Here is a 14,989-nt window from a genome sequence, read left to right on the forward strand (position 1 = left end):
ATCTCAGAATCTTCTCAAGAATCTCCCAAAGCTATAAGAAACTACTCAAGAACCTCCGCACACTCATGCACAGAGCTCAGTCGCTAGAGGTTCTCGCTTGTAAGGCATGGATACTTGAACCCGAATTGTATCCGAGGTTCTCGCTTGTAAGGCATGGATACTTGAACCCGAATTGTATCCGAATCAAGAAACTAGACCAACTTCAAATTATATCGACTTTTAAATTAGTAGTGGCACATCGATTGTAAACCACAGTACACGGGTACCATGGACGTCCTCTCAGCCTCAAGAAGAGTCTGTACATGGATCCTTCTTCTCTGTGCTACCACTTTGGCTATCTCTCTGGCCTACGTTTTTTGGAAACTCTTTCTGACCTTGTGGTTTAAGCCCCTTCGAGCCAAGCGCTTCTTCGCAGGTCAGGGTTTGAGAGGTTTCCCGTACCGTGCGTTCAGCGGAAACGCCCCCGAGATCGCTGCTTTGACAAAGCAAGCTGCCAGCGCTCCTATGACCCGGCTCTCCCACGACATCGCTCCACGGATCCTACCACATTTCTTCTTATGGTCACAGAGATTTGGTGATGCTTTGTTCCTAGGACTCCAATCTGATTTTGTTGTTAGTACCGCACTCTAACAGTATTTGACTGCATTTCTGTAGGCAACCCATTTTTCTTTTGGTTCGGCCCGGAAGCCAGCGTATTTGTGACGGAGCCTGAGGAAGCACGGGAAGTCCTGTCGAACAAGTTTGGGCACTACTCGAAGCCCAAACCTAGCCCTGAAATAATCGAGTTGGTCGGCGAGGGTCTAGTGTTTCTTCCAGCAGAGAAATGGGCTGCACATCGTCGAATTATCAGCCCCGCCTTCTTTTCGGAGAAGCTCAAGGTGCATTTCTAGAAATGAAGTGCCGTAACACTAACGCTTTCTCACGATTTGGCGTTCGTACTGTGAATCGTATTGGATTCTCGGATGATTTCGTGATACAATTCTTTTACACAGGCTATGACGCCCACAATTGCAGCATGCGCGGTCTCTATCATGGATAAATGGGGATCTGAGATCGACAAAGATGAGTCAAAATGTAAGGAGATTGAAGTTTTCGGAGAGTTTACAAATTTGACCGCCGATATTATTGCACACACGGCCTTCGGCAGCAGTTTAGCAGATCAGGGTAAGCGATTGTTCGAGATACAGCATGAACAGCAAGTTCTCCTTGGCAAGAGCGCTCATAATATCCACATCCCAGGATCAAGGTAAGCCACGACTCCGTCCCCACAGCTTCCCGCAGCCGATCAATCGCTGTTTCTCATTCTGTAAAACAAATCTCCAAAGGCAGCTGTTAAAGAGTGGGTTGGCATACTATATGCCAATTGTAAGCAAATGCAGCCGCCCGATTTCGAGAGTAACTCCATCGGAAATTCATTTGAATTCTCCCCGGATTTCTGCGCAAGGAGCCTTGTTAACTTCCTCTTTTGTCGGCTGCATGGTGTGAAGATTGTTGCCAACGTCTACGAATCTCCGCCGCTGGATGCTCGCTAGCCAAATGAACAAGTTGTTGCGTAAGATGATCTACAGCCGCCTGGAAGCTGAGAGCGCAAGCTCGTATGGGGACGATCTACTAGGGGTGATGGTGGCTGCGAACCCAAAGATATTGCAAGGGACACAAAAGAACCTGACGCTGGAGATAGGAGAGATTATGGAGGAGTGCAAGACGTTCATGTTCGCGGGGCACGATACGACGTCGACGCTGTTAACATGGACGGTGATGCTTTTGGGGAGTGACGTGGGGTGGCAAGAGCGGGCGCGAGAGGAGGTGCTGGCGGTGTGTGGGAAAAATGTACCCAGCGCAGACGCAGTCAACCGCCTCAAGATCGTAAGTACTTGAATCTTATATATTAAAATCGAATAGCAGCATCAGGAGTGTGGACTCAATTGGCCGTTTGCTCTTTCCTCTTCACAGCCCAATGCCGAAAACTAAGCTAACACAGACAATTAAACAAGTCTTCACGCCGAAAACCAAGCTACTGCTTACTGGCAACATTTTTCCCGGGGGAGGGTGGACGTCCAAACTTTTCCTGGCTTCGAGTGTGCTGCTTGATACGAGGAGAAGTAGAGATTGCAGAATAGGAGGGACCATGCAAGAAGTGAGATTATTATAATTAGGAGGAAGACCAGCCATCTTGGGAAAACGGACATGTTGTTTTTCCAAAGCTAAAGGACGTGGACGAGCTACTGCATGCAGTGCAAGATGTCCCATAGCTTCGCAATCAAAATGTGACTAAAGCGGTACCTTTTGCATAAATAGGATAAGCACCTGCCTATCACACAACTTTCAATCTGGATCATTCACCCATTCAATATGCTGTGAATTCCGTCATACAGAACACTAGAGAACATAGAATAACAGAACAGCTTTTTTAAGCTTCCTCTGCTTCAACCCCCTGTAGCGTGTTGTCCATCTCGCTCTTATTCCCTTGTTAGTTGTCCTTTACGAACGAAGGGAACAATTTCAAGTATACATCCAGCTCCAGTCGAATGCATGACTTCCTCCAGGTAAAGCTCTCTAGGAAACAAGCTGGCTGCAGGTATATTCCAACCCGCTTCGGTCTAGAATTTTGATAATTGTTCATAAACTGATGTATTAATTTCATTCAGTTGGATTCTATATCATTTTGTTACGATGGAGCCTCGTTGGCCTTGCTGCATCCAGGGAATACAATTCAGTAAATAGCGAACAAAGTTTAGATGTTTTCTTTGCATGTAGCAAACATATGAGAGTGGCGCAAGTAACATGGTCAATGGATGTGTTCTTCATCACCATTGCATGCACGTTTTTTGCGTTTGGGCTCTCTTGCTTTGTGCATGTTCTGGATTTTCTGGAATTAGCAGCTAGTTGTTTGATTGCATTCGTGACTATGCTCAAGTCATTGAAAGTTTATATGGTGCTGTGTAGGTAGTTTCATAGTTATAGGCGGTTTGATTGCGTTTGATTGCGTTGATGAGCCAACCAAGTATGGTTTAAGAAGTTGCAAAGATTGACCAAGGAGTTTTGGCTCAAGAGTAGCAAGAGCTACTTAAGGCAATTGCAAGATCACAAAGTGTGCATTTTACAAAGGCTTCAACTTGTTCACCGTGTTAATGCACTCAATGGCTTTACTACAAGTTGACAAACAAGTGAGACTAGTTGGGTAGTGATGATCCATGGAAAACTTTATCGTAATGTTCCAAAAAAACTAGCAAACTATATACAATGTACCTTAGAATTTGGAAATTTATCTAGAAATAATATTTTTGCATGTTTGCAAATTCTTTTATATTTTAGTTATGTTTTGGCCCTAAAACTTGAACATTTTTAGGAAAAACTTGCAAGTTCTATAAAACAAGAGTTCTTCATGAACATCAAAACAATGTAAGGAAAAGCAGAGTCGAATTCTTATGCTCAGTAGGTTAGCTTTCCAATCAAGTGACTAGCTAACCCCATTGATTGTGCATGATATTGTGGGTGCAGGTGGGGATGGTGCTCAATGAGGTGCTAAGACTATATCCACCAGCTCCATTGGTGGCTAGGCAAGCTCCCAAGGACATGAAGCTAGGAGAGAAGCTAGTGTTAGCAAAGGACACAAATATATATGTGCCTATCATTGCCTTCCACCATGATCCCATATTTTGGGGTCCCGATGTCAACCAATTCAACCCTTCACGCTTTGCTGACGGCCCAACTAAGGCCTCCGCAAATCCCTATGCCTTCATGCCTTTTAGCTTGGGGCCTCGTAGTTGCTTTGGCCAGACATTTGCCATGCTAGAGGCCAAGGTCGCCCTCTCCATCCTTCTTCAACGCTTCTCCTTTTGCCTCTCCCCCTCCTACACCCACTCCCCTGCCACCCTTCTGAATTTGCAACCCCAACATGGCATGCATATCATCTTCCATAAGCTCCCCACCTAAATAGCTAGTGCTGTCCCCAGGTAGTTGACCTCTTAGTCATTGTAAATTGAAACGTTATAGCATATAGTATGGAGAAATCATTCTATAACATTACTTGCATTGTATTGTGCTCATGACATACGTTGCAAGTAGTCATTTAAAGGTAGCAAGAGAGGTAAATGTTGCAATCCTTCATGGGTTCATTCACGAGTTCGATGTAATTAGTACAAAGCATGCTCGACTATTTTACAATTAAGGTTAAATTTAGAAATGAGATTTGCAATCAAAGTCAAGGGCATTAGTTTTCTCAAAGAATTCAATATGTAACTTCTATGGAGTTGTATTCTCTTTAAATCTGAACATCCCTAAAGTAGATTGAATTCACAAACAAGGTTTCCAATTAAACTCAAGGGCATTAGCTTTTTCTAAAAGAATCCAATATGTGACTTATGTTGAGTTGTATTCTCTTTAAATTTGAATATCCTGCAAAAAATCCTTTGGCAAGTACATTCTGTAATACTCCCAAGTAAAAGGTATGCTTGGAAGCGACAAGTTTGGCAACTTTTGCACCATTTGGGATCCAAGGAAGAGAGAATGATAGTAGAGGTGAGCCAACTATCTAAGCAAAGGCAAGCGCCATTGGGACAAGAGACAAACCTGAGAAAGGGAAGAGAAACAAGGACGAGTAGTAGGAGAATATGACCTTTTAACCTCCATCGAGCTCCCGTCCTAATTAAACTATGTGTGAAGTCTATTGGTATTATGTGTTTATAAAATTTGATCTACTTTGTGTCTCTAATGCTCCATGTCTCACTGTTAGACTTAATAAAACATAATAAAAAGGCAAAAATGTTTATTCATCTTTTGTTTGTCAGCAAAATTCTTTATTTTATTATACCCCAAAAAAAAAAGGAAGTATTTGATGGATTTGAGATTAAGAAAACCTAATCCATGTTTAATATTAGCTTCGGTTGAAAATATCCCAAAAATATTGCTGCAACAATATTTTACAAGCCCTTGGATACATTCTGTAATTTTTCAATGGATTCCTTGTCTTGCATTTGTGCTACCTCTAAAAGGTTTAAACCTTTTTTATAAGACTTGGATGACTTTGGGTCTCATGTTTTATCAACAAACCCACTGCTCTTTTGACACCCAGTTCTGCAAGACTTTTTGAAAAAGGGTCTTAACCATATTCCCTCTCTCCCAGTAAATCCCTATCCAGTTATCAAGGAATTATGTTTGGCATGGTCCAAAGTTAGTAATTGGATATCTTGGTCACATTGTTTTAGCTGAAGGTATTTGAGTAGATTCCAAGAAAGTAGAGGCAATAGTGAACTAGCCACAGCCTAAAGATATTCATGAGTTACGATCTTTTCTAGGTTTGTGTAGTTTTTACCGAAGATTTGTTAAGAAATTTGCACACAAGGCACATCCATTGACTGAACTTCTACGTAAGACTTGTGCTTTCTATTGGGAAGAAAAACACACTTTAGCCTTCTGATGACTTAAACAAGAAATGTCCCAAACCCCAATTTGACAATGCTAGACTTCACGAGACCTTTCATTGTCATGGTCACTGATGCTAGTGGGTAGGGTTTTGGGGCTGTGCTTATGCAAGATAACCATCCGATTGCCTTTGAGTCATGTAAGTTGAAACCAACGGAGCTAAACTATTCCATATGATAAAGAATGTTCAGCCCCAATTATTTAGATGCATACTAGCTACTAATTCTATCTTAGAAAAACCGCTTGAATAACATTAGTTTAAGACTGAGAGTCTTTGGGTTTAGATTTGAAATCATGAATCAAGGCTTGTCCATCAAGATACACTGCCCATTTTCTAGCTTCGCGTGCATCTTTCACTTTAGCAACCTCAACATTCCTTTGTTTGAGTTGAGTTGGAGTGAGCTCCTTAGATATCCATACCCGTGTACCTTTCAGCTTGTTTCTCTATTGGAGAACCTTAGTTCTTTGTGCCCTCTCTATGAAATAAACTTGTACTTGTGTTCCCTTTTAAAAAATACAACTGATATCAGTTTCATCCCATTCTATCTGCGGTATCTACTAGACGTGTTTATAGATGCACTGATAGACGTGCACACATAATATTTTTTAAATTTACAGAATGTTGTGTATGATGTGTATGCTATGTAGTTACATGAATCCCATTTCCACATTGTGTAATTCAATTCTTACAGCAATCCGCATTTTAATTAGCACTCTTGCAAGCACATCTATAGCCGACAATTACAATTCCAAATAAAACATTACAACTCCAAAACTGAACTAGGCATTAATTGACAGAACATTGCACAAGAAAATTGAAGCTCAAAAAGTGCTTGTATGTATATATAACACGAAGCTAAGCCACGTCAAGTGGCTTCAAGTACAAAAAATAAGAGGAGTGTATATACAAGAGGCACGAAGCCAAGCCAGTGGCTTTAAGTACAAAAAAGAGTAGCTAGCACTACTTCTATATCTAATCTAAGTTCTCCACGTCCTCGCTCCCTTCCATGCTCCCTTTTGTGCTCCCTTCTCTGCCTCCTTCCTCGTCTTCTTGTGTAGGGGCCTATAAACAAGGGACAACATATATCGATGTATGAAAAATCAAATCTTTACTTATAATATTGACATTATTTAATTACTTTCAAATACCTCGAGGGCCGCTCCAGTAGCCCGGATATACTACTCCTCAGTAATCAACCCATCATGATAGAAGTGCTTCCATGTATCTCCTCTGCGATGGTGGCAGTGGTAGGCTATCTCGACAGGAGTAGGGTATCTGCCCATGATATCAAGCTGCAAGACGACACAATTTGTGGAGGGGTTAGTACAAAGAAATAACCTCCTAATAAACTACATAAGCAATATAATTTGAGATCGATACTTACAAATTGGGCCTCCCATGATTCAACACCCCCTGCTCCAAAATGCATGCTTCCATATTGCTCCATCTGGATCCTTCGTGCCTCCACATGCTGCAGACTGGTGGGGTCCTCCCTTGCTGACTTCATTGCTTTCTTCCACTCTTGCTTGTGAGTGGTATGGGGCGGGCCCCTTGGTGGTTGACCTCCCTTGAGCCTGGCAAGCTCCGCTAGTGCCTGCCTCTTAAGCAAAGATCTTTTATTGCCAAGTATCGTAACAATCTTTGACTTGGCTCATTTATCTGTGAACTGACGATTGGGGGGGTTAGGATACCTAGAGCGAACAGCAGCGAGGGTCTCATCAGCCAACCCCTTTGGCTGGTCTTTGTAGTAGATAAAGCAATCTCTGTAATTGTTACCAATTACAGAGCGCATGAAGGCCATGATGTCCTTCCCCTGTGCATCCATCAAGATGCCTCCTGTCTGAGTGGTCATAGAAGATCGTACCATCACCCAAAGGCACGTCTAAATCATCTGAATCATCATCGTCCCCACCACCACCCCTCCCAAAGCACTGTGCCATGCATCCCCCACCGCTCTCCCTGCTACTATGCCCGCTACCATGTCGTGTCGAGCTAGTATACTAGCCACTCTTAGCTGGAGACTGCATGGGACTACGTGGACCACTCGTAGCTGGAGAACCGAGTCTCGATTGCCCAGGAGTATGCCGACAGCTTTGCGAGACAGGACCTCCTGACGGCATGGAGGAAGGGGCATAAGACGGCATGGGGGAAGGGGCATAAGACGGCATGGGGGAAGGGCCTTGGCTGTGTAGCCGGCTAGGCTGTGCTGACTCTACTAGGGTAATCGTAGCTGGTGTGGGGCTAGGGTGGTTTGGAGTTTGTAGTGAACACCTGGGGGGAGGCAAGAGAAGAGAAGGGAAAGGAAGGAAAGAGTCTAAAACTGTCGGAGCATGTCTATAGACACGTTTGAGAAGCACATCTATTTTTTCATTTAACAGCGCATCTATAGATGCAGCTGTCTATTTTGTAAACAGGCTAGACACGCGTCTAGATGCGCCTATAGATGCGGCTTTAGACGTGCTCTGAGACACATCTATAGACGCGCTCCAATAGACGGACTATTCTAAAAAGTGGAAAAGGACTTGCGCCCGACACAAAAGCGTAACACTGATACCAAAATTATTCGTTTCTTGGATACGACAAAGGACAAATCCAAAGAGTGCAACTTTCAAAGAAGATCAACCGTAAAGAGACTTACCTTGGATAGAGGATACAGGTATGGAAGCTTCTTGTCCTTCTTCAAAGTTGCTTCTCTTCCTTGTTCACCCTCTTCTCCTGTAAGCCTGGAAGTAAGTGTGGGTGCCTTCCTCTCGTGTAAGCTTGGAAGTAAGTGTGGGTGCCTTCCTCTTAAGTGTCGGACTGTGGATCTGTTTATGGCAAAGCAAGCAAGACGCACCAAGTTTATGTGAAGAAAAGAAAAGCAAGCGCACTAAAAGTAGATTTGAAGACCGTGTCTATAGCTACGTCTAAAACCGTGTTTATAAGCGTGTCTATAAGCACGTGTAATTGCATGTCTAAATACACATAGCAGATGCGGTTTTAGATGCATGTATAGACATGCACCATAGATTAGACAGACGCAGTTTTAGACGCACCACAGAGTTTTAAAATTAAATATTTGAAGAAAAGCAAAATTTTTTTTGGTTGTTTGTTTATAGGATGTCTTCATCTTCAACAAGTAGCTCCAGTGAGGATGAATCCCTCCATATCCACCATCATGAAATGTGGTTGGAGCAAAAAATCAAATGTATGTGTAATCGATGTCGAGGAAACATGTATCGTGCATGCAGGATTACACTCAATCATATCTCAAAGTATGGAGAATGGGATGCGACCGTAAACATGGTAAGTGTTAAAAAGTTAAGGTTGATTGAGATACCTATGGGTGTTCATATGTTTGAGTTATGATCCCGTTTTTATTTCGAACACATAATAGAAACACACAAGATTGCGGCATCATTGCTAGCTTTGAGGGAGCCAATGGAGCCAATGGAGCCATGGTTGTCTATCAACCAATGGTGGATAATAATAGATGGTGGCATGTCATACCTATTATGCCACGTTCCAAAGTGATGTATAGTACATTTACTAATATGTACATTTACTAATATGGAGCGTATGGAGGATGATCATGGCCATGGAGGTGATGATGACCGTGATATGAGAGAGGAGGATGATCATGAGATAGGCGATATAAATATTGAGGCCATTACCCGTGAGGACGAGCCTACCATTGGTAATGCTGATTTCGATGAGCACATGAGTAGCACAAGTAGTAGTGGGTTGAATGTATTTGTAGATCTAAACACTTGTTTGGATTTTGAAGTAGATAGTTTGGCAAGGGTTGATCTCATTGAGGATGAGATTGAACCGTAGCCCATCATTGATATTGGCAAAACTATTTTACATATTGTCTCATTCTCCTCACCTCACTTAATTCTTATATATGTGGGCTTGCAAAAAAGCATTGATGTTTTTGCTAGAATTATGTGCTTTGGTAATCATGGGCAATGTTTGGAAAGCAGTGATGTACACCAAAATCTCACTTTTTGTATTCTCTGTTTTGCGTCTAAATACGTATCTAATTCTCAATGTAGACACGCTAATACACGTGCAAATAGACACGTTGATAAACACAATGTTAGACGGGCCCATACTTTCTCAGTGTAGATGCACTAATAGACGTGTTAATACACGCATAAATAGACGTGCTATTAGATGCACTATTAGATGCGCTCGTAATTTCTCTATTCAAGCAACGCCTATAGACGCACTCGCTATTTTGCGCGTCTATCAAGCGCGTCTATAGTTGCTTTGTGTTGTTGTGAATTTATCATTAAAGTATCCAAACTTAGAGAAGTTGAAATGCTTAAAGCATTTTATTTGTCTGCTCGGTTCATGGATGATCTAATTTTTATCAATAATGACTTTGTGGTGAATTGTCTTTCCCATAATAGATCCATTGACCTAACTGACCCAATGAGTATTTACCCGTTGGAGATCATTACTATCAAACCCACTTATGACACTTATTGTATCACTTTTATCAACACTTCAATTACACTTTTGAGGCCTTTTATTGGTGAGTATGAGACGCACACATTTTAGAAAAAATATAAATTACCTTGTCCTAATGTCTCTTTCATCCATGCTACAGGTAATCAACCCGCAAGTTGTGCATATAAAGTGTGTGTTTCACAAGTTCTTCCACTTATTTACAATGCTTCACCCTATTCTTGGGATTATATGGATTTGGATAGACTAATCGGCTTAGTTGCTAAAAATGGATTTGATCCTAACTTAATCAGTAAAAATATCCTTAGCTTTTTTAAGAAGAACGGGTTTCTTGGTTTATGCTAATTTGAGATTCATTTTACTCTTGGGTGAGGGGTAAGTTCCACATGGTGGGCTTATTACCCCTCACCATGTGGTCTTATCCATCAGGTTGGGGGTGGGACACACACACACACACACAAGGATACTTTCTCTCACATATACATCACTACAACGCATAGGCCCTTTTCCGATGAAAATATCAATGTTTTTTACACTTTTTTTTTTGACGAGTGCAAAGATCGTTATTTACGTGGTTATAAGCATCGAAAAAGAACGGTTGCTATATAAGCGTCGCTATATGGTGACGCTAATAAACATCCCTATATAGCAACACTGGTAAATGTCACTATATAGCAACACTGGTAAATCTCGCTATAGCGACAATTAACAGAACTAAAAAAAAACATTAGTGGGGTCCGAGACCTCATCAATCTATAATCCAAATAAGTTAGGCGATAACGCGCATCCCTACTTCACTCTAATATTGCTAACCACCATGTCAAGCATCCCCCTCAAGGGCCCAAACTTTGCCAATCACTGTCTCATACAATGTGTAGATCCCCCAATGCATAACCTCTCGTACACCGATGTCTTGCAATCTTTGCATCAAATGAACGCATGGTATTATATCAAAAGCCTTGAGGGGATCCACAAAGTAGAAGTAGATAGTCCTTTTCCCTCCTTCCCCCACATGCTCGTCCTCCTCAATGATGGCTTTGAGTGTGAAGATGTGATCCACAATAGTGAAGTCCCATTCAAAGTCGGCTTGTCCAGCTGCTCTCACGTCTAAAGAGAAGCCGACAACTTACCACTAGTAATGATACTAATACCACCTTTGAAAGAGCAGTAAAATAAAGACTTCTATGAGAAGCAACTTTCTAAGACAGTAGCTAAGAAAGGGGCATGCAACACTGTAGCTTACAACACAATCATAGAAGAATATTGAGCCTCTACATTAAAATTTAAAAAAGTTATGTTTCTCATGGGACTTATCATCTTACATGTGCTATTCCCCATATGCTAAAAGTTAAAAAAAGCATGTCATCTAAAATTATTCTAGTTAACACGAAAACCAAGTTGACTTGGCTGATGTTTAATTGTAATTCTCTTTACTTATTAATAAATTGTTCAAGAATTACCATTTTTTTTCATTCAACACAATAGACTTTTTATGTTTTCATGATCATGAATGTCCTAGGTTATCATATATTGAGTCCATATAATATTGAATATGACACCAATTTTAAGTTGTTTAGGAGTTATTTTCTTACATTCTTATATGTAACAAGAATAACTAAGGATGAATGAACTTCTTACAAATTAATAATTGAGCCAAGCCATGCTTCAATAATAGAATTACTTTTTTTGAATATTTCATCATTACCATCAGAAGACTAAAACATTTGCTAAAATACACTATGTAAGTAACATAAGTAAAGATAATCTAATAGGCATTGTCATGAATAAAAAATTTGTTCGCTTGGCTATTGTTATGTATTAATAATGAAGAGGAAACTTTATGGAGCTCTTGTAATCAAAAAGGTTCCATATCATCAAGTCTATTGCTTACTATTAGGGTTTTGATGGACATATAAATGCTAAAATGGTTATATTGATCCTAAAAGTAGTTGAAAGTTTAAAAATGAACTAATTTCCTTTCAATGAAGCTTATTATGTATACATGACATCTTCTTTAAGGTTTTCCCACATCATGACATCATCTTGAGATCGCTACTATCTTTACTTTATGATAAATATTTAGTGTCTGCATATCAATCAGTTATTAGAGTCAAAACCTTGTGAAGGAAAGGAATATAAGGTTGGGTGTCGTGAATGTTGTAGAAGGATGAGTCTTAGATACAAGGGGTGCTTTGGTTATTAATCTAGAAGTTCAAGTCTTAAACAATGCTTCACACATCATGTTCATTAAAATATAGTATCTACGTGCTATAATTAGCACCATGGATATTAGAAATAATGATAAGATTGATAGAAGCTACTAGAGTGATGATGCATACACAAGGCTCTAGATTAAATGAGTACACATGTAGAGCTCATATGTAGACATTTATAAAAAGGAAAATAATCTATGAATTTTGAAAAGCTCTAGTCAAAGTAGGGAATCTTATTGAACAATTTAAGAGGTCCTATGAGATTTTTAAAGCAGAAAAAAAAGGTTAAGGAATGGACAAAAGTTGAAGACTCGAAGGGTACAAAATGTCTATTAGTGTTTGGGCATTGGCATGTAAACGTGTACATGAGACACACACACACACACAGATTAAGGCAAAATTAAATTGAATGATGCAATTTGGGAATTGGATCCATATGAGATTCATTTAGTAGAAGCCATGTAGAAAAGTTGAAAGGAAATTTTCCTATCCTGCGTGCACGATACATGTTTCCTTGACATCGATCACACATACATTTGATTTTTTGCACCAACCACATTTCGCGATGGTGGATACGGAGGGATTCATCCTCACTGGAGCTACTTGTTGAAGATGAAGACATCCTACAAACAAACAACCCAAAAAAATTTGCTTTTCTTCAAATATTTAATTTTAAACTCTGTGGCGCATCTAAAACCGTGTATGTCTGTTTTGTGGTGCGCGTCTAAAACCATGTCTGATTTGTGTATTTAGATGCATATATAGACGCGCTATTAGACTTCCATACCTCTATCCAAGGTAAGTCTTTTTGCAGTTGATCTTTTTTGGAAGTTTGCTCTCTTTGGATTTCTACTTTCTCGTATCCAAAAAACGCATGATTTGGGTATCAGTGTTACGTTTTTGTGTCAGGCGTATGTCCTTTTCTACTTTTTAGAAAAGTCTGTCTGTCGGAGCGCGTCTATAGGCGCGTCTCAGAGCGCGTTTGAAACCGCATCTACAGGTGCGTTTAGACGCGCGTCTAGCCTATTTGCAGACAAAGACAGCCGCTTCTATAGATGCGCTGTTATATGCAAAAATAGACGTGCTAGTTAGACCCATCTATAGACGTGCTCCGACAATAATCCTCTCTTCCCTTCCCCTTTCTTCTTAGCTCATCAGTAATCGTCTTTTTTTCTTTTTTTCAGTTCATCATGTGGCCAGGAAGTGCTTCGGGCTCACCTGATCTCCGGGAGTCTATTTTTAGGGACTTATATAACCTTTTAGGGCACCCTCCTAGTCCTGCGGAGTTATACGGGTATATGATGGGTACTCTAAACACCCCCCAGGAGTCAGCACTATAGACTTCAAACCACCCCACACCAGCTGAGATCACCCCAGCGGAGTGAGCCTAGCCCAGCTGGCTACAAAGCGCAGGCCCATCTCCCATGCTGTCTTATGCCCCTTCCCCCATGCCATCTTATGCCCCTTCTGCCATGCCGTCTTATGCCCCTTCCCCCATGCCGTCCGGAGGTCCTTCTATCTTGCAGAGCCATTGGCGTACTCCTGTGCAATTGAGACTCGGTTCTCTAGCTATGAGTAGTCCACGTAGTCCCGTGCAGTCTCCAGCTACGAGTGGCCAGCATACTAGCTCAACACGACACGGTAGCAGGCGTAGTAGCAAGGAGAGCGGTGGGGGATACATGGCATAGTGCTTTGGGAGGGGTGGCAGTGGGGACGATGATGATTCAGATGATTTAGACGTGCCTCCAGGTGATGGTATGATATTCTATGACATCACTCAGACAGGAGGCATCTTGATGGATGCACGGGGGAAGGACATCATGGCCTTCATGCGCTCTGTATTGGCTAACAATTACAGAGATTGCTTTATCCACTACAAAGACCGGCCAAAGAGCTTGGCTGATGAGACCCTCGCTGCTGTTCGCTCTAGGTATCCTAACCGCCCCAATCACCAGTTCACAGATAAATGGGTCAAGTCAAAGATTGTGATGATACTTGGCAATAAAAGATCTTCGCTTAAGAGGCAAGCACTAGTGGAGCTTCCCAGGCTCGAGGGAGGTCAACCACCAAAGGGCCTGCCCCACACCACTCACAAGCGTGAGTGGAAGAAAGCAATGAAGTCAGCGAGGTAGGACCCCAATCTGCAGCACGTGGAGGCACGAAGGATCCAAATGGAGCAATATGGAAGCATGCATTTTGGAGCAAGGGGTGTTGATTCATGGGAGGCCCAATTTGTAAGTCTCGATCTCAAATTATATTGCTTATGTAGTTTATTAGGAGGTTGTTTCTTTGTACTAATCCCTCCGCAAATTGTTTTGTCTTATAGCTTGATATCGTGGGCAGATACCCTACTCCTGTCAAGACAACCTACCACCGCCACCATTGCAGAGGAGATACATGGAGGCACTTCTATCATGACGGGTTGATTACTGAGGAGCAGTATATCCAAGCTACTGGAGCAGCCCCCAAGGTATTTGAAAGTAATTATATAATGTCAATATTATAATTAAAGATTTGATTTTTCATACATTGATAGATTTTGTCCCTTGTTTACAGGCCTGTGCACAAGATGACGAGGAAGAAGACGAGGAAGGAGGCGCAGAAGGGAGTGCAGAAGGGAGCGCAGAAGCGAGCATGGAAGGGAGCAAGGATTAGTTGTAGAAGTAGTTCTAGCTACTCTTTTTTGTACTTAAAGCCATTGGCTTGGCTTCGTGCCTCTTGTATATACACTCCTCTTATTTTTTATACTGAAGCCACATGACGTGGCTTAGCTTCGTGCCATATGTACATACAAGCACTTTTTGAGCTTTCAATTTTATTGCATTTTGGAGTTGTAATGTTTTATTTGGAATTGTAATTAAAATGCGGTTGGCTGTAAGAATTGAATTACACAATG

General features: G+C 41.4%; 1 protein-coding gene across 1 annotated transcript; it reads left to right on the plus strand.

The window, feature by feature from the left end:
• Positions 1 to 260: 260 nt before the first annotated feature.
• On the plus strand, positions 261 to 3,936 carry LOC147903443 (cytochrome P450 CYP72A616-like). Its single transcript, XM_087371699.1, has 5 exons — positions 261 to 574; positions 655 to 878; positions 993 to 1,246; positions 1,488 to 1,866; positions 3,502 to 3,936. The coding sequence occupies exons 1-5, from the start codon at positions 268 to 270 to the stop codon at positions 3,934 to 3,936; spliced, it is 1,599 nt and encodes a 532-aa protein (XP_087227825.1). The 5' UTR covers positions 261 to 267.
• The last annotated feature ends 11,053 nt before the right edge of the window (positions 3,937 to 14,989 follow it).

The sequence above is a fragment of the Dipteris shenzhenensis genome, chromosome 3 (genome assembly GCF_047967505.1).
Source record: "Dipteris shenzhenensis isolate YYH24624 ecotype China chromosome 3, Dip_SZ_1.0, whole genome shotgun sequence".
NCBI classification, from domain to species: Eukaryota; Viridiplantae; Streptophyta; class Polypodiopsida; order Gleicheniales; family Dipteridaceae; genus Dipteris; species Dipteris shenzhenensis.

What these genes read in the sequence shown, in the direction of transcription:
- LOC147903443 (XM_087371699.1), top strand. Translation starts at nt 268, where the DNA reads ATGGACGTCCTCTCAGCCTCAAGAAGAGTCTGTACATGGATCCTTCTT. An exon ending in CTTATGGTCACAGAGATTTG is followed by an intron (nt 575 to 654) that starts GTGATGCTTTGT and finishes GCATTTCTGTAG; the next exon opens with GCAACCCATTTTTCTTTTGG. An exon ending in TCTTTTCGGAGAAGCTCAAG is followed by an intron (nt 879 to 992) that starts GTGCATTTCTAG and finishes TCTTTTACACAG; the next exon opens with GCTATGACGCCCACAATTGC.